The 26375-nt window shown below is 45.9% G+C and overlaps 1 protein-coding gene across 1 annotated transcript; it reads right to left on the reverse strand.

The window, feature by feature from the left end:
- Window positions 1-925: 925 nt before the first annotated feature.
- On the reverse strand, window positions 926-25014 carry LOC123078114 (translin-associated protein X). The gene is made up of 7 exons (XM_044500516.1): window positions 24826-25014; window positions 24624-24754; window positions 4967-5046; window positions 4307-4448; window positions 4087-4236; window positions 3788-3989; window positions 926-1187 (listed from the first exon to the last, which is right to left on the reverse strand). The coding sequence occupies exons 1-7, from the start codon at window positions 24959-24961 to the stop codon at window positions 1084-1086; spliced, it is 945 nt and encodes a 314-aa protein (XP_044356451.1). The 5' UTR covers window positions 24962-25014; the 3' UTR covers window positions 926-1083.
- Between the last annotated feature and the right edge of the window lie 1361 nt (window positions 25015-26375).

Consider the following 26375-nt stretch of genomic DNA (forward strand, 5'->3'; position numbering starts at 1 on the left):
GCTAGAGCATGTCCTCTATTTTGCTGCAACCGGCGAAGGGTGATGCAATGGCGGCGAGATGTGGTGCCGAGATAGCTGCAACCAGCAACAAAAGAAGCTTAGAGTGAGGGATTTTTTTGCTCCAATCGATGGGAGTGGTTTGGGGCGACTGGGGGTGGCGCCATATTTTGTTGCATCCGGCAACCACAAAAGCTACTATCGTCGAGTGGATTTGCAATGATGCGACAGGGTGGCATCAACGATAAGGTTTTTTGCTCGAACTGGCACACATGTTTGCTATTACCGGCGGGAGTTTTTGCTGCGACCAGCAAACCGAGGCGCGAACTCGTCAATGGGGCACTGCGACCGGCGGCGGTGCTTCGAGGTTGGTCACCTCACTCGTCCACGGCAAGTGTCAGCGGCGCCACTGCTCCTTTTTTTTCGATGGCGCTAGTCGGATTTGTTCTTTTCGGGGAGAAAAAATGACACGACATGGGAAGACAGATCCAACGGCCACACGCACACGTATCCAACGCCCGTGCAGTGACCGACTGAAAACTAGGCCGGTTGATCTGCGGCTAGCGCTGGCCAATTTCCTATGGGCAGGGTACGAACTCTCCCAATGTTCCAAAGTGGCGGCATATCATCTCTTACGGCGCTCTCTAGAGGATTGTATATTTTGAGAAAAAATTATCCAATACACCTCACTATAATAATTAAGACTAAGGGTCTAATTACTACGTGACACATGTTGTAAGCAATCCAAACTAATTGGAGATTTGATGATTTTACTTGAAATTGTATTAACGAGACAATTAGTTTCTCTCTACTTAGGTGAGGTCTGAACGCATATCAGGTGATTAGAGCTGATGGTTCAGAACCCCCAAGGGACTTTTCTGGAGGGGAGAGAGTATCAGAAGATAAGGAAACAGAAACAACCAGAGCATAAAAGAAGAATAATGCTAGGTTAGTCTTGCAATGCTACAGAATACAGATATTACATGTTCTACGGTGTGATGTGCACAAGCAATAAATAATACAGTCATGTTCAAAGCTTCTTTTTTGAGATAGGTCCCCGAAACATGTCTATTACGCGGTCTGGCTTCATTGGTCATAGTCGGCGGCACCGAAGAAGGCATAGTCTGACTCGCCAGATGATCCCAGCATAGGGATGTATTCAGATCCTCTCACATGAACACTGAAGCAAGCTGTATAACATATACATGCACAGCGTCAGAGTCAGATTTGGTATAATTGCACCTGCCCTAATATGGATTCAACAATAATGAACATAAGATGATGGTGACATAATACCACAAATGCAAATCTAGGTATTCAGAGAAGGTGGATCTAAACTAAATCAGCACACCTACATACAGAAACACTGCCAGGGGGGACATCAACAAACACGAAGTGCCCCTAGTGCGATGTGTTTTAGAAACAGAAATACACCGACAAAAAGTGACAGTAAGATAGGCAGGAGATAACATCAACAATATCGAAACAAAAGCAAAAAGATAATTGATGAAGTGGACGGCACAGCACACCTAAGCTATCCCCAGTACTTGTGAACCTGTTGTGCTTGAAATGCAATTCCACAAAATAGAAGCAAACGTTGAAATATTTGAATAAGCTAAATTATCAATTTTCAACAATGCCAGTTTTTGTGCCAGATAGTTCAGAAAAAGTAAAAACTACAAAAACTTCTGAACTAATCATTGTGGCAGAGAATCAAACCATTTAAACTAAGTGGATTACAATTATTATTTATAAACAGCAGAAACATCGTGTACTTGTTTTTTCCATCATATTCAATAAATTCAAAGTAAAACAGCTTTTTGGGAAAAGCTACTGTACCTGCAAGGATGTTTGCTTGAATTTAAGGTTTAGGCACTTGTGCATTTTGAAGAATTCTAAAAAAAATCAACTCTGAACATGTAGGTTCAAGGTTTACATATTTGTGCAAATGTACATCAATTTTTTTTGAGAATTTTTAAAGATGCACAGGTAGGTAAAAATCAACTCTGAACATGTAGGTTCAAGGTTTAAACACAAGCACCCACCTCTGAATGTACAAAATACAGACCACTCTTTTTTGTTTACAAATGTGGAACGTCTGAGTGCAAACCAACACAGGACTTTTCTAGAGGTACTGCAACAGACAGCGAAAAGGTCCCACTGAATGATTCTAGTTGACTAGCACATGGTACAACAAGAAAGTTCAGATCTGAACTTAAATAGCACGATTAAAACCAACCCTAGTTCAGGTTGGGTATACTTAAAAACACTAATACAACAACAACAAAGCCTTTAGTCCCAAACAAGTTGGGGTAGGCTAGAGGTGAAACCCATAAGATCTCCCAACCAACTCATGGCTCTGGCACATGGATAGCAAGCTTCCACGCACCCCTGTCCATAGCTAGCTATTTGGTGATACTCCAATCCTTCAGGTCTCTCTTAACGGACTCCTCCCATGTCAAATTCGGTCTACCCCGCCCTCTCTTGACATTCGGTATACTTAAAAACACTAATAACCAAACAAATATATTACTCATGCTAGTTTGATCCTTGATAAACTTTAACATAGTCATGGTGGTTCTTGTTGTATATAGAACAAAATGATTTAAAGATGGGATATCTAGTGTCACCGTAGAAATAAAAGTACAGATAAATAAAGGAACACAAGATCAAACAAAAACATGTGATTTAAGAACGAAAATCATGCTTAATTAACTGCTAAATAATGTCTAAAGCAATAGCAGAATCATTAGTCCTTACAAACAAAGGCAGCAAAGGACTGCCAATTTCACAATATAGCTTTGCAACTACCGGACAACACATTTTCAGTTGAGGAGAACCTTCTTAAAAGATCAGCTATTCTAGCAAAAGCAGAATTGCTCTTTTTGTTAGCATATACTGGTGGTAACTGGCAAGTAAGAATCAACATTTAAGATCAGTTGGTGGTCTGTGAACTAAGGTGTGAGTGTTACAGAGTCAAGGAGAAGACACTAAATTATATAGCATTATGTACATGTGAAGACAGTACGCTTCAACCTTTTACCAGAGTGTAACTGATATTTAATAATCTACAAATCCAGATTCTTAAGTGTCATATGTAGCTGATTATCTATCAGAAATTTATGCACTTTCATGATTAATTTAATCAATAAATAGGTGACTACATTTGCGTAAATATACACCACTTCATAGACAACATTTCTGCGCCTCCTCGGCGACATCTATGGAAGCCGATAATTATATCGTCAATATGGTAGGTCTATTAACTGTATTTTCAGTTGGTATCATGTCTAGTTTATATGTTGTGCTAATGTTAATCACTGCTTCTTCTGATTAAATTCACCGCTGGAATGCATAATTTCCTTGCATTTGAGCCCATGGATTGTGCAACAAGATAAATTAGCTACAGTCAGCCAGCACGTCCAAACCTAGTGTGAATATCTTTAGTTTTTATCCATTCTAAGCGCTATATAAGGCTAGCACCACATTGATTGGACCCAAACAATGGAATAACAAACAAGGGTTGTTTCCACCAAAATTCATGCGATTGTTCAATGGATTAACCCATAGTGAGACGAGTTTTTTCTTCAAACCAAACAATCCATAAATTCTGCTGCGATTTTCCCTCTTTCGCTGGCTATTCTAGTTCTAGTCCTCCCCCAATTGGTGCCTCCATCATCACCATATGTCTCCGAACAAAAGGTTTAGATCATTCATGTACTTAGCATACGATGCACAAATGAAGAATCATCGGAAAGTTTAATACTGTTGGGCATGAAAGAAGCGATACCATTCTCAATTTTCACTACACTTTGAAGCATAACCTCCATTTTCTTCTTCATCTCATTATTGTCATCCATCAGTGGCACAAGAAGGGTCAGCTCCCTATAAATGTCACGTACAAATGCACATATATTTTTAGCATATTCAACTTCCCCATCAGATATACGTCCAATTGCGAGCCTCATCAGCTCTCCTGACAAATCAGCAACCTAAGACATTGGCAGCACAGAAATAGCATTAACTTCCAGCAAGTACATAAAAGGGAAAATGATCATAAATAATTTATAAATATATCAGTATATTTACCCCTAAAAGATAGTCAAGCACATTTATCTGCAAGGGCTCAATGGATTTATCACTTAGAGCAAGCAAAGAATCATTAATTTCAGCTAGACCCAATAAAGTGCCAGTCTTGCAAAATCTACAAAATGTTGCAGCTTCAATATATTCTTGTACCTGCAGCATTCATGAAAAACATGTCGGATTTCTGGCAAAACAAATGTAGAAGGACGATATTGATACTAACACCAGGGGTATAGGCTCTTCTGAGCTTCCAGAAGTCAGTTCCTTGTAGTTCTTTTACTAATTTTCCAATGTACTGGTTAACCACAGCAGCAAGGTCATTTTCCGCCTTTGAAAGAACTTCCTCCTTGTTATTTTTGCTGATCCTGGAGAAGAAAAATAGTATAAGAATACATGTAAACTGTCACACATTGGAAATTGAAGATCATTTGCAGATGTAAGTTTGATCAACTCCAAGAGCTGTTTATAATTTCAGGCCACGTGCTACATGATGGACATGATATTTAAGCTAAAATCCTGCTTCTATCATCACATTTGATTTGGAGGAAACAAATACTTCGAACCACTTAACTCATGCAGAATTCCTTATTGTCTGTGCAGCTACCCACTGGCTTGGGTATGTTCGGCAAAAGTCAGGATGATGCGTTTACACTAAGCCAAACATAATTTCATTGTAAAAGAACGCATTTCCACATCCCACATTTTAAACGTCACACAGCATACTAATTCATAAAAGATCAAGGTTAAGAAGTAAGAGTGCTCCAAGTTATTCTGAGAACCGCAATCAGTTTCTTCCTTTTTCGAAAATAAATAGATAAATCGTGATATAGCACAACTTTTGATGCTCAGATGAAGCAGGCCATCAGCACTCTGTATCAATTACCTGTGGACCTGAAAGATGACCTTTTTGCTGTTCATTGTCACATCCCGACTTGCTTTCACAAGCCTTTCCCTTTTATCATTCTACAATGATAGAGAACAGTGATAAGATAATATGAAAGCACTGATACTCAGTAATTACCTAATAACCTAAGGGAGTAAAAAAACACATCCTACTGTGACAACATGCCTGCTTTCAGTTTGTGAAATGGAAGAACAAATTCTAATGGAAAAAACAGTTCTAATGGCGAGTGTTGATTGTGCACATTTGACCCAAGAGGAAAAACTTCTAGAATATAGTTCAGGGAACCCTGAAGAGACAGAATGCTAAAGTAGTAGATAATTTCATGCAATTAACTCAGATACAGAAAATGGAATCTGACAGATGTTGCAACTTTGCCATGCTATTATAGATATCCACGTGCAAATGTATAATGACAAAGACAAACCTCCTCTTAATCCAAAAACAAAGATGCTAAGAAGTCTAGCTTCAACCAGGAGAGAGGAACGGAAATATCTTTCCCATCAACTGGGTGTTAGTTCTGAGGTGCTGACCATGGGCGTCAGCCGAGCAGGGAGACGTAAAGGCAAGACTGAGAAGGCGTCAAGCGCCGGCGCATAATTCAAATGGCAGAGTTGGGCTGGCTAGCGTCTGTGTAATGGGCCGTGCGGGCCGGGTGTGAGTTGTAATAGACACGTCTGGATCAGGTACAGATCAAAGTCAACCTCTCCTGTGATACGTTGGGGAAGGTTCAACAGGAGCAGGTGCATGCCGCGCGGTTTGGAATGCAGCCGGTCATGGCTGGCAGTGGTGAGAGCTCTTCTCCCACAGCATCTGATGTGTCCGATGGTATCCTTGGGGCAGCACCAGGAGTTACTGCTCGTCCGCCACAGCGTTTTCCTCAGGTACATGTCAATTTGCCCACTGTCGATCACACTGTTCTCTAGCTACGGATAAACCTGCTGGGAAGCGCTCCTGGATGCCTAAGATGGATTTTCCTCGCTTTGATGGTATGGATGTAAGGATTTGGATCGATAAGTGTGAAGCATTCTTCCAGTTGTATCAATATCCCTGATAATTTCAAAGTTACTTCTGCCTCACTGTATCTGTCAGATAAATCTGCACACTGGTATCAGGCATTCAAACAGCACAGTGCCTTTTACACTTTTACACTTCGGAGCAGTTTTGTGTGGCTATTTTACAGGAGTTTTGTTAGAGTTATACTGATGATGGCCTTTGGCCTTTTGCATTCTAGCCTTTTGGCTTCCTCTTGTACATGTATATATGCTGGCTTTGGCTACCTAATAATATCAAGTTGCTATTCCTAACATGGTATTAGAGCCTAGGTCTTTTTTTTAGCACGCACAACTCGTGCTTGACCCGCTACTCCGCCGCCGTGGTCTCCTTCTCTAGTCCGGCTGCTGCCTGCCGCTGACCCAATCCATCCACCGCTTTGCCGGTCCGGCTGCTCCTCGTCCCGTTTCACCAAGGAGCCGCTCGTGCCGCCGCAAATCCACTTCTCTGGTTCGAGTCGTCTGTCCTGGTCAACTTCTCTAGACCACGCCACACCATTTGGTGCTCTGGATTGAGTCCACCTTGGCTGCACCAGCTGCAACACGGGGACTCGGGGACACCCGCCGCTGGCTCCTGATGCAGGGGCACATCCGGCTCCTGACGCTGGACGCCCGCCGCTGAGCTGCAACACGGGGACGCGGGGGCACATCCGCCACCGGCTCCTGACGCGGGACACCCGCTGCTGCACTCGCTCCTGATTCGGCCGCCGCTCCAGATCGAGGCGCTATCTGTTTGCTTCCCTCTAGATCGAGGCGCTGTCTGATCTGTCGCCGCTCCTGAGTCCTGACCGCTCTCGTTCAGGCCCATCCTGACCGCTCGTGTGTGCCTGTTGCTGGTTCGGTGTTCTATGGTTGGTGGTTGCTGGTTTGGTGTTCGGTTGACTCTTCAGGTGTGAGGCGATTGATACTCTGTCCTTGCAGATTGGTTAAAAAAAGACAGAAAAAATGAAAAAAATAGAGAAAAAAAGAAAAGAAAAAGAGAGTACAATGTCTTCGTCATCGGGCGGCTATGTCGCCATCCCGCGCTGCCAGGTGTTATTCGGCGGTGTTCCCTACATTGACCCAGTCTCGTACATACGTCGCCACTCGGTGCTTGGTGCTCGTCCGTCTGTGGCGTTGTCCCCTACTCTGCAATGCCTGCTTGCTGCCTGGGATTATTCACCGACAGGTTCTGCAATTTCTGTGACTGACTCTTCTAGCACTGAGAAACCACCTTCTACTCATTCAGGTGCATCCCCATGGATCCTTGATACTGGAGCTTCTTTTCATATTACTCATGGTTCTTCAACTATGACATCCGTTTGACCTGTCGAGTCTCCTATTCGTGTTCTTATGGCTAATGGCACTCCCCTCCCTGTAGCTAGTCGAGGCACTCTTAGCACTTCTTCATTTCATGTTCCCCACTTACCATGCAGCTCATATCTGGGGTCAGATTGTTGACTCTAGTTGTAGGGTCATTCTCGACTTTGATTCGTGTTCTGTTCAGGATCGTCACACGGGCACTCTGATTGGTGCTGGCCCTCGATGCCCTGATGGTCTCTGGGAACTTGACTGGCTTCGTCTTCCTTCCGCTGCCACCGTCGCCAGTCTCGCAACCCATGTTGCTGCATCTACCAGCTCTTTTCAACTATAGCATCATCATCTTGGCCATTTATGTCGTTCTTGTCTCTCGTCTTTGGTTCATAGCGGTGTTCTGGGGTCTGTCTCCGGTAATGCTTCGTTGGATTGTCTGGGTTGTCGCCTTGGTAAGCAGATTCAGCTATCTTATCCTCATAGTGAGGCTGTGTCCGAACGCCTTTTTGATCTCGTTCACTCTAATGTTTGGGGTCCGGCTCCCTTTGCTTCGAAAGGGGGTCATTGCTATTATATTATCTTTATAGATGATTTTTCTTGGTACACATCGATCTATATCATGTCTTCTCGTAGTGAGGTCTTATCTATATACAAAAAAATTGCTGCTCATACCTAGTTTTCCAGTCCCTATGCGCTGCGAGGATCCCTTGCTGAGCAAGGTACTCTTACTCAGTTATATTGCCCTGGTGCTCATGCTCAGAATGGTACGGCTGAGCACAAGCATAGTCACCTTCTTGAGACGACGCGTGCGATGATGATCGCCGCCTCCCTTCCGCCTCACTTTTGGGCTGAGGCTGTTACCACTTCCACCTATCTCATCAACATTCAGCCATCTGCTGCTCTACAGGTGGTATTCCTCTCGAGCATCTTTCTGGTCGTTCTCCTGATTATTCAGTGCTTCGTTTATTTGGTTGCGTTTGGTACGTATTGCGTGCCCCTCGTGAACGCACCAAACACAGCTCAGTCTATTGAGTGTGTTTTTCTCGGATACAATGATGAGCATAAGGGCTATCAATGTTGGGATCCTGTCGGTCATCGGATGCGTATTTCACGGGATGTGACCTTTGATGAGTCTCGTCCTTTTTACCCGCGTCCATCCTCCTCATCTTTTTCCACGGAGGTCATCTCTTTTCTTACGTTTCCGGATACACCTCCCTCTGTGCCCAGTATTCCTACTCCCCGTCCTACTATTGTAGATCCGACCCCGTCCTCTCCTACGGTTTCTTCTTCACCCTCACCGCATGAGTCTCCACCATCATCACCAATACCTTCGCCTTCACCTTCATCACCGATACATTCCCCGTTTCCACCTCGAGCGATTCCACCTCTTCCCTCCTTTCCTTTCCATTATACTCGTCGTCCACGTATTGTGGATGAGTCTACTGATGTGCCCTCTACTTCTGGTGTGTCGTCTTCCACCTCTCAGCCGACTTATGGTCTTCGTTCTCGGCCTTGTCCGCCCCCTGACCAATATTCTCCTTCTCGCTATGGTCATTCGACCGTTCTTGAGCCGACTTCTTATCGAGATGTTGTTGTTCATCCAGAATGGCAGTTTGCAATGGCAGAGGAGATTGCTGCCCTTGAGCGCACCGGCACGTGGGATCTGGTTTCTATTCCTCCCGGTGTTCGTCCCATCACTTCTAAGTGGGTCTATAAGACAAAGACTCGCTTTGATGGTTCTCTTGAGCATTATAAAGCTCGTCCTGTGGCTCATGGCTTTCAGCAAGAGCATGGTCGTGATTACGATGAGACTTTTGCTCCTGTGGCCCATATGACCATTGTCCGCACACTTCTTGCCGTGGCCTCTGTCCGCTGTTGGTCTGTGTCTCAGCTTGATGTGAAGAATGCCTTTCTAAATGGTGAGTTGGGTATTCTGTTCCTGATGGCATGGTTTGTCGTCTTCGCCGCTCTCTCTATGGCCTTAAGCAAGCCCCCCGTGCCTGGTTTGAGCGCTTCGCCTATGTGGTGACTGGCGCTGGTTTTCACCTAGTGCTCATGATCCAGCATTGTTTGTCCACCTTTCTGCTCGCAGTAGGACTCTTCTATATGTTGATGACATGATCATCACTGGCGACGATTCTGAGTACATTGCCTATGTCAAGGATCGTCTCAGTGAGCAGTTCCTTTTGTCTGATCTTGGTCCTCTTTGTTACTTCCTTGGGATCGAGGTTTCCTCCACCTCTGATGCCTTTTTTATTTCCCAAGAAAAGTAGATTTAGGATCTTCTTGCTCGTGCGGCTCTTAGTGATGAGCGCACCATTGAGACTCCTATGGAGCTCAATGTTCACCTTCGCGATTTTGACGGTGAGCCCTTGTCTGGTCCGACACGTTATCGTCATCTTGTTGGGAGTCTTGTCTATCTTGTTGTCACTCGTCCAGATATCCCCTATCATGTCCATATTCTGAGTCAGTTTGTTTCTGCTCCCACTTCAGTTCACTATAATCACCTTCGTGTTCTACGATATCTTCATGGCACGATTTCTCATCGTCTCTTTTTCCCTCGTTCTAGCTCGTTACAGCTCCAGGCCTATTCCGATGCTACATGGGCTAGTGATCCTTCATATCGCCGTTCACTTTTTGCTTACTGTGTTTTTCTTGGTGGTTCTCTCATTGCCTAGAAGACGAAAATACATACTGCAGTTTCCCGTTCGAGTGCAAAGGCCGAGTTGCGAGCTATGGCTCTTCCGACGGCGGAGGTGACTTGGTTACGATGGTTATTGGAGGATTCTGGTGTTTCTGTTACTACACCTACCACCCTCTCGTCAGACAGTACAAGTGCTATCAGTATTGCGCGGGACCCCGTGAAGCATGAGTTTACCAAGCATATTGGTGTTGATGTTTTTTTTTGTGCACGCTGCAATGCAGGATCATGTTATTGCTCTTCAATATGTGCCTTCCGAGTTACAGCTAGCAGATTTCTTCATGAAGACCCAGACTAGAGCGCAACATGGATTTCACCTCTCCAAACTCTGTGTTGTGGATCCACCATGAGTTTGAGAGGGGGTGTTAGGGTTATACTGATGATGGCCTTTGGCCTTTTGTATTCTAGCCTTTCGGCTTCCTCTTGTACATGTATATATGCTGGCTTTGGCCACCTAATAATATCAAGTTGCTATTCCTAACAAGTTTCATGTGAATATTCAGAGAGAGGACAAAAGCACTGATGGTACTCAAGCAGTTGGATACAGTGGAAGAGTACAAGGTTCAGTTCCAGCAGTTAGTGTACAATATAAGCTTGTATGAGCCCACTATCAGTGATACTTTTCTGGTTGCTAGATTTGTCATGGGACTGAAGGAAGAGCTGAAATCAGTGGTACAGCTCCAACTTCCACCCAATGTTCAGGTGGCATCCATGTATGATACAGTTGACGAAGGGCCGTTGGCTCAACAGAAATCATACAAGTCTAGTTATCAGAAGAATACATCTACTAGAACTGAGACCAGACCAAATTTTGCTCCTGGAGAATTGCGGAAAGCCAAACAGTTACAAGGAATATAGACATGCTAATGGTCTGTGTTACAGTTGTGGAGAAAAATATATATACGGGCATGTATGCAAGCAGGTTCCTGCTCCTACAGCTCAACTTAAGGCAGCTGAAGTGGTTGATCCTCATGAGATAATATCTGATGCTGTCTTAGATGCTTTAGTGGACAATTTTCAGGAAGAGTGTGCTACTATCTCTGTGACAGCTTTGTCTGGAGCTTCACATCCTAAAACTATTCAACTCAGGGCTCTCATGGGAAATCAAGTGGTGCTGGTGCTCATTGATTCAGGCAGTACACACACCTTTGTGGATCAGGCCCTGTTGAGCAGAGTGCCAGTTACTGCAGAAAAACTGACTCACCCCTTGCAAGTTAAAGTGGCCAATGGAGACTTGGTAGCATACACTGAATTTGTGCCCAACTTAACCTGGTGGATTCAGGGCCATAATTTCACAAGCTCTATGGAAGTGTTACCACTGGCAGGACATGACATTATTTTAGGGATGGACTGGCTGGAACAGTGGGGTGTAATGCAACGTCATTGTGCTGAGAAGTGGATTCAGTTTTTGTATCAGAGGAAAGAAGGGAAGTTACAAGGGCTCTTACCTGCCAAGCAAGAGTCTATCCAAGAAATTTCTGTGGACCAGCTGCTGAAATGGGAGAAGGGTAATGAAATCTGGGCCACAGCTGTGTTACAGCCCATTACTGCTACTCCAGGTGCTCAAGTCCCAACTGAAGTACAGCAACTATTGGAGACTAACAAAGCAGTGTTTGTTGATCCCAAGACCCTGCCTCCCCATAGAGTTTGACCGTGCCATTCACCTGGTTCCTAATGCCAACTGTAGGCCTTATAGACACTCTCCTTTGCGGAAAGATGAAATTGAGAGACAGGTTGCTGAAATGCTCAAAGCTGGTCTAATAACACCCAGTTTAAGTCCTTTTGCCTCTCCTGTTCTGTTGGTGAAGAAGAAGGATGGCACTTGGGAGATTTTGTGTGGGCTACAGAAAACTCAATTCTCTAACTATCAAAAGCAGATTTCTTATGCCAGTGATTGATGAGTTACTGGATGAACTATGAGGCACTAAGTGGTTTTCTAAGTTGGATCTTAGGTCAGGATATAACTCCGCCTATGTTGTCTCAACATAGCCGGTCCCAAGCCCGGGTAAAGGAGGAGGGTTGTTATAGGCTTGGCGAGCCAACGTAAAAACTCAGCCACTCTTATGGAGATGAAACCCAAAAGATTTTCGTTGGGGCGTAACCCTCTCAGCGATGCGCCACATCGGAACCCGGGTGTGGTGGCAAATGGGCAAGGGCCGGGCCGTCGCCCCCTGGTGGCACGCCGTATCTTGATCCGGATACGGTGGCAAGTGAGCGAGGATCGGGTCGTCGCATCCTTAGTGGCGCACTACATCGGCGGCCGGATGTAGTGGAAAATGAGCAAGGGTCTTCGCATTTGACTCGACAAGTGCGAAGGGTAAGGAAGCTAGCCAAGTCTAGGAGGATTCGCTTAGGTAGCTGGAACGTAGGGTCTCTGACAGGGAAGCTTCGGGAGCTGGTTGATGCAGTGGTGAGGAGAGGTGTTGATATCCTTTGTGTACAAGAAACCAAATGGAGGGGGCAGAAGGCGAAGGAGGTGGAGGATACCGGCTTCAAGTTGTGGTACACAGGGACGGCTGCAAACAAAAATGGCGTAGGCATCTTGATCAACAAGAGCCTCAAGTATGGAGTGGTAGACGTCAAGAGACAACGGGACCGGATTATCCTGGTCAAGCTGGTAGTTGGGGACTTAGTTCTCAATATTATCAGCGCGTATGCCCCGCAAGTAGGCCACAATGAGAACACCAAGAGGGAGTTCTGGGAAGGCCAGGAAGACATGGTTAGGAGTGTACCGATTGGCGAGAAGCTCTTCATAGGAGGAGACCTCAATGGCCATGTGGGTACATCTAACACAGGTTTTGAAGGGGCGCATGGAGGTTTTGGCTATGGCATCAAGAATCAAGAAGGAGGAGATGTCTTAAGCTTTGCTCTAGTCTACGACATGATTGTAGCTAACACCCTCTTTAGAAAGAAAGAATCACATCTGGTGACTTTTAGTAGTGGCCAACACTCTTAGCCAGATTGATTTCATCCTCTCGAGAAGAGAAGATAGGCGTGTGTGCCTAGACTGTAAGGTGATACCTGGAGAGGGTGTTGTACCTCAGCATAAGCTGGTGCTTGCTGACTTCCGCTTTCGAATTCGTGTCCAGCGGGATAAGCGTGCCAAAGTCGCTAGAACGAAGTGGTGGAAGCTCAAGGGGGAGGTAGTTCAGGCGTTCAAGGAGAGGGTCATTAAGGAGGGCCCTTTGGAGGAAGGAGGGGATGCGGACAATGTGTGGATGAAGATGGCGACTTGCATTCGTAAGGTGGCCTTGGAGGAGTTTGAAGTGTCCAGGGGGAGAAGCGAAGATAAGGATACCTGGTGGTGGAATGATGATGTCCAGAAGGCGATTAAAGAGAAGAAAGATTGCTTCAGATGCCTATACCTGGATAGGAGGGCAGACAACATAGAGAAATACAAGATGGCGAAGAAGGCCGCAAAGCGAGCTGTCAGTGAAGCAAGGGGTCGGGCATACGAGGACTTCTACCAACGGTTAGGCACGAAGGAAGGAAAAAGGGACATCTATAAGATGACCAAGATCCGAGAGAGGAAGACGAGGGATATTAGCCAAGTCAAATGCATCAAGGACGGAGCAGACCAACTCTTGGTGAAGGACGAGGAGATTAAGAATAGATGGCGGGAGTACTTCGACAAGCTGTTCAATGGGGAGAATGAGAGTTCTACCATTGAACTGGACGACTCCTTTGATGAGACCAGCATGCGTTTTGTGCGGTGAATCCAGGAGTCTAAGGTCAAGGAGGCTCTAAAAAGGGCGAATCCAGGAGTCTGAGGTCAAGGAGGCTCTAAGATGGGCCCTGATTGTATCCCCATTGAGGTGTGGAAAGGCCTCGGGGACATAGTGATAGTTTGGCTAACCAAGCTTTTCAACCTCATTTTTCGGGCAAACAAGATGCCAGAAGAATGGAGACGGAGTATGAGCCTGTTTGGGACTGCTCTGCTCCAGAAAACACAAGCCAAACGGGGTAGCTCCACGATATGCCGCTCCGCAAAAAAACTAGAATCTGGGGTAAAACTCCCAGTTTTTTATGAAGCTCTTGAGGGGGTGCTCCAAAAAACTCTAGAAGCTGGAGTTGGAGGGAAATTACCCACCACTGTCACCAGTAAGTGGATACCCCTTCGTTTCTCCCCCCTCACCCAATCAAATAGATCCTTTCCACCATATTTCCCATTCTTGAAGCTGGAGCTACATGGAAGCCAAACATTCTCTTTGGTAGTGCTAGAACTTCTGTATGAAACTGCTCCAAAGTGGATTTGATGGAGTGAAACTGATTTTGGTGAAGCGGAGTAGTCCCAAACAAGCCCTATATTAGTACCAATCTTCAAGAACAAGGGGTATGTTCAGAGTTGTACTAATTACCGTGGAATTAAGCTGATGAGCCATACAATGAAGCTATGGGAGAGTCATTGAACACCGCTTAAGAAGAATGACAAGCGTGACCAAAAATCAGTTTAGTTTCATGCCTGGGAGGTCGACCATGGAAGCTACTCCCTCCGTTCCAAATTACTCGTCGTTGTTTTAGTTCAAATTTGAACTAAAACCACGACGGATAATTTGGAACGGAGGGAGTATTTTCTTGGTACGACAACTTATGGAGAGATACAGGGAGCAAAAGAAGGACTTGCATATGGTGTTCATTGACTTGGAGAAGGCCTATGATAAGATACCACGGAATGTCATGTGGTGGGCCTTGGAGAAACACAAAGTCCCAGCAACGTACATTACCCTCATCAAGGACATGTACGATAATGTTGTGACAAGTGTTCGAACAAATGATGTCGACACTGATGACTTCCCGATTAAGATAGGACTGCATCAGAGGTCAGCTTTGAGCCCTTATCTTTTTGCCTTGATGATGGATGAGGTCACAAGGGATATACAAGGAGATATCCCATGGTGTATGCTCTTTGCGGATGATGTGGTGCTAGTTGACGATAGTCGGACGGGGGTAAATAGGAAATTAGAGTTATGGAGACAAAACTTGGAATCGAAAGGGTTTAGGCTTAGTAGAACTAAAACCGAGTACATGATGTGCGCTTTCAATACTACTAGGTGTGAGGAGGAGGTTAGCCTTGATGGGCAGGTGGTACCTCAGAATGACACCTTTCGATATTTGGGGTCAATGTTGTAGGAGGATGGGGGTATTGATGAAGATGTGAACCATCGAATCAAAGCTGGATGGATGAAGTGGAGCCAAGCTTCTAGCATTCTCTGTGACAACAGAGTGCCATAAAAGTTAAAAGGCAAGTTCTACAGGACGGTTGTTCGACCCGCAATGTTGTATGGCGCTGAGTGTTGGCCGACTAAAAGGCGACATGTTCAACAGTTAGGTGTGGCGGAGATGCGTATGTTGAGATGGATGTGTGGCCACACGAGGAAGGATAGAGTCCGAAATGATGATATACGAGATAGAGTTGGGGTAGCACCAATTGAAGAGAAGCTTGTCCAACATCGTCTGAGATGGTTTGGGCATATTCAGCGCAGGCCTCCAAAAGCTCCAGTGCATAGCGGACGGCTAAAGCGTGCGGAGAATGTCAAGAGAGGGCGGGGTAGACCGAATTTGATATGGGAGGAGTCCGTTAAGCGAGACCTGAAGGATTGGAGTATCACCAAAGAGCTAGCTATGGACAGGGGTGCGTGGAAGCTTGCAATCCATGTGCCAGAGCCATGAGTTGGTTGCGAGATCTTATGGGTTTCACCTCTAGCCTACCCCAACTTGTTTGGGACTAAAGGCTTTGTTGTTGTTGTTGTTGTTGATCTTAGGTCAGGATATAATCAGATCAGAATGACAGAAGTAGATGAATTCAAAACAGCATTTAAAACACATAATGGACAGCATCAGTTTAAAGCCATGCCTTTTGGGTTGTTTACTGCCCAGCAACTTGCCAATCCTTTATGAATTTCATATTTGCAGTTCCCAACAGGAAGTATGTTTTGGTCTTCATGGGTGATATATTAGTATACAGTGAAACTCTAGAAGAGCATTTGAAACATCTGCAATCAGTGTTTGATACACTACAAGAGCATAAGCTGTTTGTGAAGAAAGTAAATGCCTTTTGCTCAACATAGCATGGAGTATTTGGGCCACATTATTTCAGATGCTGAAGTTACTACTGATCCGACAAAGACTGCTGCCATGGTGGACTGGCCCACTCCCACAAATGTCACTGAGTTAAGGGAATTTTTAGGGCTCACTGGATATTACAGGAATTTTTTCCAGAATTATGGGTTACTGGCTAAACCACTGACAGCTCTTCTCAAGAAACAGGCCTTCCAGTGGATGGACACAGCCCAGAGAGCTTTTCGATTGTTGAAACAGGCAATGGCTACTACTCCAGTTCTGGCATTACCAGATTTCAACAAATCCTTTACTGTGGAAACAAATGCTTGCAATACTGGTATTAGGGCTTGTGCTTACACAAGAGGACCATCCCATAGCTTATTACCACAAGGCCTTGGGGGTTAACAGCCAAAAGGTTTCCATATATGAGAAGCAATTTCTAGCTATAATGATGGCCATGACAGGTGGAGATCTTATCTGTATAGAGCTCCTTTTGTGATTAAAACTGATCTCTATGCCACTTGGGAGATCAAAATTTGATTTCTGATTTGCAAAGGAACTAGGAAGGCTACGACAAAACTGGTTGGCTTACAGTTCTCTATACAGTACAAGAAAAGAGTGGAGAACACAGCAGCTGATGCTCTTTCCAGGGTGTCATGTTTGTTTTCAGTCTAGGCAATGTCCACTAGTAAACCTGTCTGGGCGCAAAAATTATGAATTCTTATGCAGTAGATCCACTGCTCAAGTACTGCTTCAGAAATTGGCTTTGGATGCTAATGCCTGGATAACAGTTGCAAGAGGGGCTAATTAAACATGAGGACAAAATCTGGGTGTGGGCAATGCTGGGCTCCAAACCAAGTTAATCCAGGCTTTTCATTCCACTACTATAGGGGGGCATTCAGGCACGCTACCAACATATCATAGTGAAGCAGCACAAAGTTTGTGGAGGAGCAACTCCACCTTGCTGCTACAATGTGTACAGCACAAGTGTTGAAGGAACAGCTTCAACGTGCTGCGCTAGATATCGCTCTAGAGGCGAATGTAGGTTGATAGGGCAGCAAGAGTTCAGTCCAGAACTCCTAGGGCACAAGATCTACTCCAAGATCTTAGATAAGAACAACAAGTTCTATTATAGGTAGGGGTACATAGTCTGCCTCCAAAGTAGAGGCGAGGACCTCTATTTATAGGGCTTTGGGAAGCCTTCACATACTTCTACTTATAGCTGGAATACTCTAGAAAACATTATGTAAGTTTCACCATTCTACTCATAGCTACTCGCAACTAGAAGACTCTAGAAAACAGTAGATAGGATAGAAAAGAAAAATAAAGGAATACTACACTAGAGTGGAAGCATCTAGAAGTAGCCAAACAGATCTGGCATGTGTTTTCTTTCTTCTCATCTAGTGTTCCTCATCATTCTCCCCTGGTTGTTTGGAACTCGCCCTCGAGTTATCTTCATAGAGCGCTTCTTCTGAATGGTAGAGAGTCAAGTCCGCAACATTGAAAGTGTTGGAGATACCCATGTCACTTGAAAGATCTATCACATAAGCATTATCATTTATCTTCCTCATGATAGAGAAGGGCCCATACCTTCGCTGCCTAAGTTTCCCTTTAACACCTAAAGGCAGCCTCTCTTTTCGGAGGTAGACCATCACCTTATCACCAACTTGGAATGATTTTGGCCTCTTTTTGCAATCAGCAAGTTGTTTATATTTCTGATTTTGTGCTTCCAAAGCGCCGCGAATCTCTTCAAATAACTCGGTGTAATTATCAGCAAAGGACAATGCTGATTTTGAGTTTCCCCTTGATGGCAGCTTCACCAGGTCCACCACATGTGTTGGAACTTTAGTGTAGACAATGGGAAAAGGGCTCCTTCCTGTGGATCTATGCTTGGAGTTATTGTAGGAGAACTCTACAAGAGATAAAGCCAAATCCCATTGCCCCTTTCTTTCTCCACAAATGCAACGGATCAGATTACCCAAAAACTTGTTCACCACTTCCGTTTGTCCATCTGTTTGTGGATGAGCAGTGCTAGAAAATTTCAATTCAGTGTTGAATTGCTTCCACAAAGTGAGCCAAAATGCAGCAAGAAACTTGCTATCACGGTCTGAGACAATGGACCTTGGAACTCCATGAAGTCTGACCACTTCTCGAAAGAATAGGTTTGCCACATGATGAGCATCCGTTGTCTTGCGGCATGGGATGAAATGAGCCATCTTAGAGAATCTATCCACGACCACAAATACATCATCACTTCCTCGTCTTGTTCTTGGCAAGCCCAAGACGAAGTCCATAGAAATGTCCTCCCATGGAGCAACAGGAACAGGCAAAGGCATGTATAACCCTGTGTTCTGGACTTGGCCTTTGCAGGTCTGACATACGGGGCACCGTTGAACGAACTTTCCAGCATCTCTCTTTAGTTGTGGCCAAAAGTAGCGAGCTTCCAGATTAGTGATAGTCTTGTCCCGTCCAACATGGCCACTAAGATCACTTGAATGGAGCTCTCTAACCAGCTTGTCACGTAGAGAACTTCTTGGAATGCACAAACGATCATTTTTGAAGAGATATCCATCTTGCATCAAATAGTCATCACCTAATGGTTGGCCCCTTGCGTGCTTTACCCAAACATGGCCAAAGTCTTCGTCACCCTCATACAACTCCTTTATTTGACCCATGCCCGGAAGTTCAGCTTCAAAAGAAGTCAAGAGGCATGCACGACGACTCAAAGCATCGGCCACTCTGTTAGTTATTCCAAATTTATGCACGATGAGATAGTTAAACCTCTCAAGATATGCTGCCCATCTTGCTAGCATGCGGTCAACATGCTTTTGATTTCTAAAATGCTTCAAGGATTGATGGTCGCTATAAACAATGAACTCTTTAGGCAGCAAATAGACTTCCCAAGTTTTCAACGCTCTGAAAACGGCGTATAATTCTTGCTGATAGGTACTCCATTTCTGTCTAGCTTCACTTAACTTCTCACTAAAGAAAGCAATGGGCTTCCTTTCTTGAGATAGGACAGCTCCAATGCCTACTCCACTTGCATCACACTCCAACTCAAAAGTCTTGTTGAAATCAGGTAGTACCAAGACAGGAGCTTGTGATAGCTTTTGTTTAATCTCATTGAAGCTAGCTTCAGCTGCTTCTGCCCATTTGAACTTTCCTTTCTTCAAACACTCGGTAATTGGTGCCATGATAGTGCTGAAATTCTTAACAAATCGCCTATAGAAAGTTGCAAGGCCATGAAAGCTTCTTACCTCAGAAATGGTCTTAGGAGTTGGCCATTCTCGGATTGCTTTAACCTTAGAATCATCAACACGAATGCCGTCACATGTTATGACGAATCCTAGGAAAAGAAGTTGTGTTTGCAGGAAAACACATTTCTTCAAGTTGACGTAGAGCTCATTTTCCCTTGGTACTTCTAGCACCTTCCGAATGTGATCAAAGTGTTCATCCTCATCCTTGCTATAGATCAAGATGTCATCGAAATAGACCACAACAAAGTGGGATAAGAAGGGTCTAAGGACTTGATTCATTAAGTGCATAAAGGTACTTGGTGCATTTGAGAGTCCAAATGGCATGACTAGCCATTCAAACAACCCTTCCTTTGTCTTGAAGGCGGTCTTCCATTCATCCCCGGGTCTTATACGGATTTGATGATATCCACTTCTTAAATCTAGCTTTGTGAACACTCTTGCTCCACTAAGTTGATCCAACATATCATCCAGACGGGAAATAGGGAATCTATACCTTACGGTGATCTTGTTAACGGCTCTACTGTCCGTACACATGCGCCAAGATCCATCTTTCTTTGGCACGAGTAGGGCTGGTACAGCACATGGGCTAATACTTTCTCGAATGTGCCCCTTTTGCAACAATTCCTCCACTTTCTCCTTCAATATACCATGCTCCTTTGGGCTCATTCGATAGTGTGGAAGATTAGGAAGACTTGCTCCCGGAATTAAGTCAATTCTATGTTGAATTCCTCTCATCGGTGGCAAGCCATGTGGCTCCCCAAGTATGTTCTGAAATTCTGCCAATAAACCACGTACCTTTGCTGGAATTTCAACAGTCAGGTGCTCTTCTCCCTTTACAACAAGTGCAGCACACAAATCTGCCTCCCTCAAGTCTTCCATAAACTCATGAGAGGTATGGGAGATAGTTAACATAGTTTTCCCCTCCTCCTTAGAGGTATTACCTTCGGGTTTGTTTGGTAAGATAATGATCCTTCTCTTGTTCCAAATGAAAGAGTACGAATTTTCCTTGCCCTTGTGTGTAGTATCCACATCAAATTGCCAAGGCCTCCCAAGAAGAACATGGCTGGCATCCATGTCAACCACATCACACAACACATTTGAGCGATAATGCTTACCCAAAGAAAGTGGCAGGTTGCATTGTTTGGTGATCCTCATATTCACTCCTTTCTTGATCCATCCAATAATGTAGGGATTTGGATGATCATGGGTTTCAAGCTTTAAATGGTCCACCAACTTCTGGGAGATAAGATTCTCGCAGCTGCAACTATCAATCACTAGTTTGCATACCTTGCCATTCACCGTGCATTTGCTCTCAAATATTTTCTTCCGTTGTGTGTCATCGAGTTGTGGTGTGGAACATAGGACACGCTGGATCACACATACCACCTCTTCACCTTCTTCTTGGCAAACCTCTTGTCCGTCTACATCTTCAGATTCGTATTCTTCCTCATCGCTTTCACCATCATGGATAGTCGTGTTAACAAATTTCCTTAGTGGGCAGCCGCTGGATATGTGTCCCTCTTTACCACATTTATAGCACTTTGGGCCTTCATTTGCCTTACTCTTGCCTCCAGTTTGCTTCGGGATGGGCTGTTTTGTCTTTGGTGGAGTGGTCTTTTCTTCCACTCTATTAGGTTGGCTCCTAGATGAGCCTTCGGTATGAGGATATGGAGGATATGGAGCCTTAGTTGTCTTTCTCATCCTCACAAACCTCTCGGCCTTTAAGGCTAGAGCTTGTGCTTGATCAACGGACCAGATTTGTTGCATCATCAATCGATCTTGAATAGCATCATTGAGACCATTGATGTACCTTGCAACTTGTTGCTCTTCAGTTTCAGCAAGGTTGCACCTCACTTGTAGCCTTAGAAACTCCTCCGTGTAATCTGAAACAGTCCTATTTCCTTGAGCACAATTTTGAAATTGGATAAATAGGATCTGGTCATAATCAGCGGGCAAAAATCTCCCTTTCAAGAGGCCTTTCATTTGTCGCCAAGTTCTAACACGAGGTTCTCCTCTCAGCCTGCGCTCCTCTTGAACGCGATGCCACCATGCACCGGCTCCTCCTTTCAGTTTATATGCGACCAAAGGAACTCTACGATCTTCCGGAACCTCCATGACCTCAAAGAAAGTCTCCACTTCATATAACCAATCCAGGCACCCTTCAATGTCAACATTTCCATTAAAACTTGGGATCTCAGCTTTCACCTTGTATGTATCTCTTGCAAATGTAGGGTTGGGTGCTCTCCGATATGCGTAGAGATCTGCTTCTTCAAGGGCATCATCATATTCTTCACCTTCAGAAGCTTCAACATAAATTGGCCTTCTTGAAGCACGTTGAACAGCACGTTGTTGTGGCAGTCTTGCTCCAAGATTACCTCTCCTTTGTTGAACATCTTCTTCTTTAGATGAATCTCCTTCATTGGCAGCAGGGGGGACACCCTTTCTTATCATCTCAACCAGCTGACCAAATCTCCGATTAAGAACTTCACGCAGCTCTTTGATTTGTTGTTCTGCAGCATCCATCCTCTTCTCCAATTGCTCCATTGTTTGCTGCAACTTACTCTCGAAGAGGACAGCAAGAACTAGTATGGGTCAACGAGGCTCTGATACCACCTGAAGCAGCACAAAGTTTGTGGAGGAGCAACTCCACCTTGCTGCTACAATGTGTACAGCACAAGTGTTGAAGGAACAGCTTCAACATGTTGCGCTAGATATCGCTCTAGAGGCGAATGTAGGTTGATAGGGCAGCAAGAGTTCAGTCCAGAACTCCTAGGGCACAAGATCTACTCCAAGATCTTAGATAAGAACAACAAGTTCTATTATAGGTAGGGGTACATAGTCTGCCTCCAAAGTAGAGGCGAGGACCTCTATTTATAGGGCTTTGGGAAGCCTTCACATACTTCTACTTATAGCTGGAATACTCTAGAAAACATTATGTAAGTTTCACCATTCTACTCATAGCTACTCGCAACTAGAAGACTCTAGAAAACAGTAGATAGGATAGAAAAGAAAAATAAAGGAATACTACACTAGAGTGGAAGCATCTAGAAGTAGCCAAACAGATCTGGCATGTGTTTTCTTTCTTCTCATCTAGTGTTCCTCATCACATAGAGTGAAACAACTTTTCAGCTGGTCTGGTCTGAAGAAAGATGTGGCAAACTTTGTGAAGCAATGTGGCATTTGTCAACAAGCAAAGCATGAATTATGCAAAGTGCCAGGTCAGTTACAACCACTTTCTATACCTGATGGTCCAGGCAAGCTACAAGTATGGATTTCATTGAGGACTTGCCTAAATCAGAAGGATTTAATGCTATTTTGGTGGTGCTGAATCGTTTTACTGAAGTCACTCATTTCTTGCATCTGAAACACCCATTCACTGCAGCTTCAGTGGCTAAAGTTTTTCTGAATAACATAGTCAAACTGCATGGTCTGCCTCTGTTCATTGTATCTGATCATGACAAGATCTTCACCAGTGCTTTTTGGAAGGAACTGTTCAGAGTATGGGGCACTGAACTGCAAATGAGCACAGCTTATCATCCTCAAAACGGATGGACAAACCAAGAGAGTGAATCAATGTCTGCAGATGTATTTGCGTTGTGCAGTACACGATTCACCAGCTAACTGGGCCTCCTGGTTACCTCAGGCAGAATTTTGGTATAATACCACGTACTACCATTCTTCTCTGGGCTGTACTCCTTAGAGAGCATTATATGGACATGACCCTAATGTGGGCCAGTTGCATGGTCAGACAGTTTCGCTGAATGCTGATGTTCAGGCTTGGCTGTCATCCCATACTCAACACGCAGCAGTTTTAAAGGAGCATTTGGCCAGGGCGCAGTGCAAATACAAGCACTATGCTGACAAAAAGAGGTCGGATCGTCAATTCACAGAAGGGGAAATGGTATATTTGTGCCTGCAGCCGTATACCCAATCTTCAGTGGTAAATCGTCCCTGTCCTAAGCTGGCTATGAAGTTCTTTGGGACATTTAAGATCCTGTCGAAGATTGGTCAAGCTGCATACAAGTTGGAGCTACCAAGGGGCAGAGCACATACCTGACCGCACCCCTGTTTTTGCTACACTGCCAGAGCCGTTGTGCCTGCAGCCGTATACCCAATCTTCGGTGGTAAATCGTCCCTGTCCTAAGCTGGCTATGAAGTTCTTTGGGACATTTAAGATCCTGTCGAAGATTGGTCAAGCTGCATACAAGTTGGAGCTACCCAGGGGCAGAGCACATACCTGACCGCACCCCTGTTTTTGCTACACTGCCAGAGCCGTTGGACCTATCTGTTCCTGGCCTCGCACCTGAAGAAATTTTGGATCGTCGTCTGGTGAAGAAGGGCAACGCAGCGCACCAGCAGATTCTATTCTGGTGAAATGGACAACCATGCCCTCCTCAGCAGCCACTTGGGAGGATTACCACGTTCTCAAGGCGCGTTATCCAGAGGCATGAGCTTGGGGGCAAGCTGGATCTTCAGGGGGAGGTACTGTCAGTCCTGAGGTACTGACCATGGGCGTCAGCCAAGCTGGGAGACGTAAAGGCAGGACTGAGAAGGCGTCAAGCGCTGGTGCGTAATTCAAATGGAGGAGTTGGGCTGGCTAGCCTCTGTGTAATGGACCGTGCGGGCAGGGTGTGAGTTGTAATGGACCTTGCGCTATATAAGCAACGGTCGAGACTCGCATCGAAGAAATGAAATGACTCTGAACCTCTCATTCTATCTTCTTCTAGCTGCCTACCTCGTCTCTCTCCCCTTCCCAAATCCGAATCCTCGCCGTAGTTGATCAATGTCCGGCGAACTTTGCCGCGGCTAGGACGTGACACTGGGTCAAGACTGAGCATCGCCTACATCACACATTAGTGTAGTAGTTTTTTCGTAAAATATCAGGTTGGTTTGTTGAGCACAAATGATCTTGGCACTTGTTGAGTGTTCGGCTTGTTGTGCATTTTGCTGATATCTCTCTAACGTGAGTGACCTTGTAACTTGTTATCGAAGTGAGCGCCCATTGCCTAATTCGGGATCAGCACTAGGCAGATACAGCACAAGTTTCCTTGTAATTTCTCCGAACACCTAGCACGCATGAGAAGATCTTGGCAAGAGAGAAAAAGACACGCGCTGACCTACACATAAAGCTCTAGACTACCCTCTTCGAGCGCACTACACAGCAGAAAATAATCCCGGGCAGCGAAAGCATCACGCCACGCCGCCACGTCAAGCGGCGGCTTGATTCCAGGGAGGAGCGAAGCCAAGAGAAACGACCGGCGCCCGTGCGCACTTACCAGCGCGTTGAGGTACTCGGCGTGGCCGGTGAACTCGGCCTTCATGGCGGAGCATCCCGCCGAGGCCGGGGAAGCCGCCGCGTCCGTGGCCATTGTCCTGGACCTCTTGGTGGCCGGGCCGGCAGGAGACGCTGGAGAGAGCAGCAGACAGTGAGAACGCGGAGAGGGAGCGAGAGTGGGGATGAGGAGGGAGGGGGATTACGCGAAGAAGTAGTGGTGGGGCGAAGGGTTTTGCAGCCGGGTTGGGGCGCCGCCATGGTGGAGGGGAGAGGAAGCCGAAGCGAGGAGGGGAGGCCGCGCAGGTGGACGAGGCGGTGGCAGACGCGTAGGGGCACCATCTGGCTGGCCCGTCCCACGGTTTCGGCGCGGCTCTTGAGGGCCCGTGGCTGCCTCTTTTGGTGTTTCATCCCATTTTTTAAGTAATGGACAAAAAGTACCATTTACCATTTTAGAGATTTGCGTCCCACAAAACTACCACTTTAGAAAAGAATGATAAAAAACTATCAAAATTTTCTAATTTACTGACAAAAACTACTACTTTCAGATAATAACCAGTTTGATTCGGGTATCTACACTGCGAGTTCCGGCTACCGAGCCATGTTTGTTGGCTCTACCATCGCGCCCAACTGGAAACTCATCTGGCGCGCGTGGGCTCCTTTGTGGATCCGTGTCTTTGCGTGGCTCGCAAGCCAGGATCATTGTTGGTCCGCCGCCCGTCTCGCGCGCCATGGCCTGCCGCACGATGACCGCTGCATCTTCTGCGACCAAGTGCTGGAAACCCTTGATCACCTTCTTCTACAATGCCCATTCTCCCGGATCATCTGGCATGAGATCTTTGCCTGGTGCCGGCTGCCAATCCCCCCTCCGGACACTGATGAATGCTTCCTTGAGTGGTGGGCTGATTCTACCAGGTGGGTTCCAGCGGCCATGCGGAAAGGACTCGCCTCCCTCGCCCTTCTCACGGCATGGTCCATCTGACGCCATCGCAATGCATGCATCTTCGACCATATGCACCCCTCTACTACGCACCTTCTTCAGGTCATCAAAGACGACGCTCGGGCATGGGCATCTGCCGGGGCCAAGGACACCGCAAACTTTATGCCTCCTTGATACGTAGTTAGTTTGGGGCCGAGCATCCCCATTTGTCCTGCTCATGTAGCACTTTTCCACGCCAGCTCTGTGTACGTAGTAAGGTGATACGCATATAACCCTGTCACTCTTATTTTCTACCTATCAATGGAATGATACGCATCTTGCGTATTCGCAAAAAAAAGATAATGACCAATTTAGATGATTTGAACGTGTTTATGACAGGCGGGGCCCATCTGTCAACGCTGACGTGGCGTCAAAGTCAACTTCACAGGAGAGCGGATGCCGGTCACCTCGCCTATCCCCGAGATCTAGGGCGTCAATGGAGTTTCGTCGGCGTTCCACCCGGCTGCGACGACCGGACCGCATCAGGGCCCTCCTCGATGACCTGATCCTCCTTGTCCTCGCCCGCCTCCGCTGCGCCCAGGCCGGCGCGCGCACTGGCCTCATCTCGCGCCAGTGGCGCGGCCTCGCAGCCCGCCTCCGCGATATCGTCTTCCGCGGCGTCGCCCTCCACAGGCTCGAAGCCGCGCTCAGCCGCCTATCTCCCGCGGTTTCCCTCCTCGAGATCCGCATCCCCAAGGAGCGTCGCGCCGGCGCCGCCCGCGGCAACTCACTTCTCCGCGTCGGCACCGCCCGCGTCAACTCGCAGCTCCGCGCTGC

This window comes from Triticum aestivum, chromosome 3D, assembly GCF_018294505.1.
Source record: "Triticum aestivum cultivar Chinese Spring chromosome 3D, IWGSC CS RefSeq v2.1, whole genome shotgun sequence".
Taxonomy (NCBI): Eukaryota; Viridiplantae; Streptophyta; class Magnoliopsida; order Poales; family Poaceae; genus Triticum; species Triticum aestivum.

What these genes read in the sequence shown, in the direction of transcription:
- LOC123078114 (XM_044500516.1), bottom strand. Translation starts at nt 24,961, where the DNA reads ATGGTGCCCCTACGCGTCTGCCACCGCCTCGTCCACCTGCGCGGCCTC. An exon ending in GTCATCTTTCAGGTCCACAG is followed by an intron (nt 4,449 to 4,966) that starts GTAATTGATACA and finishes TTTCTTCTCCAG; the next exon opens with GATCAGCAAAAATAACAAGG. An exon ending in TGTAGTGAAAATTGAGAATG is followed by an intron (nt 1,188 to 3,787) that starts GTATCGCTTCTT and finishes TATGTTATACAG; the next exon opens with CTTGCTTCAGTGTTCATGTG.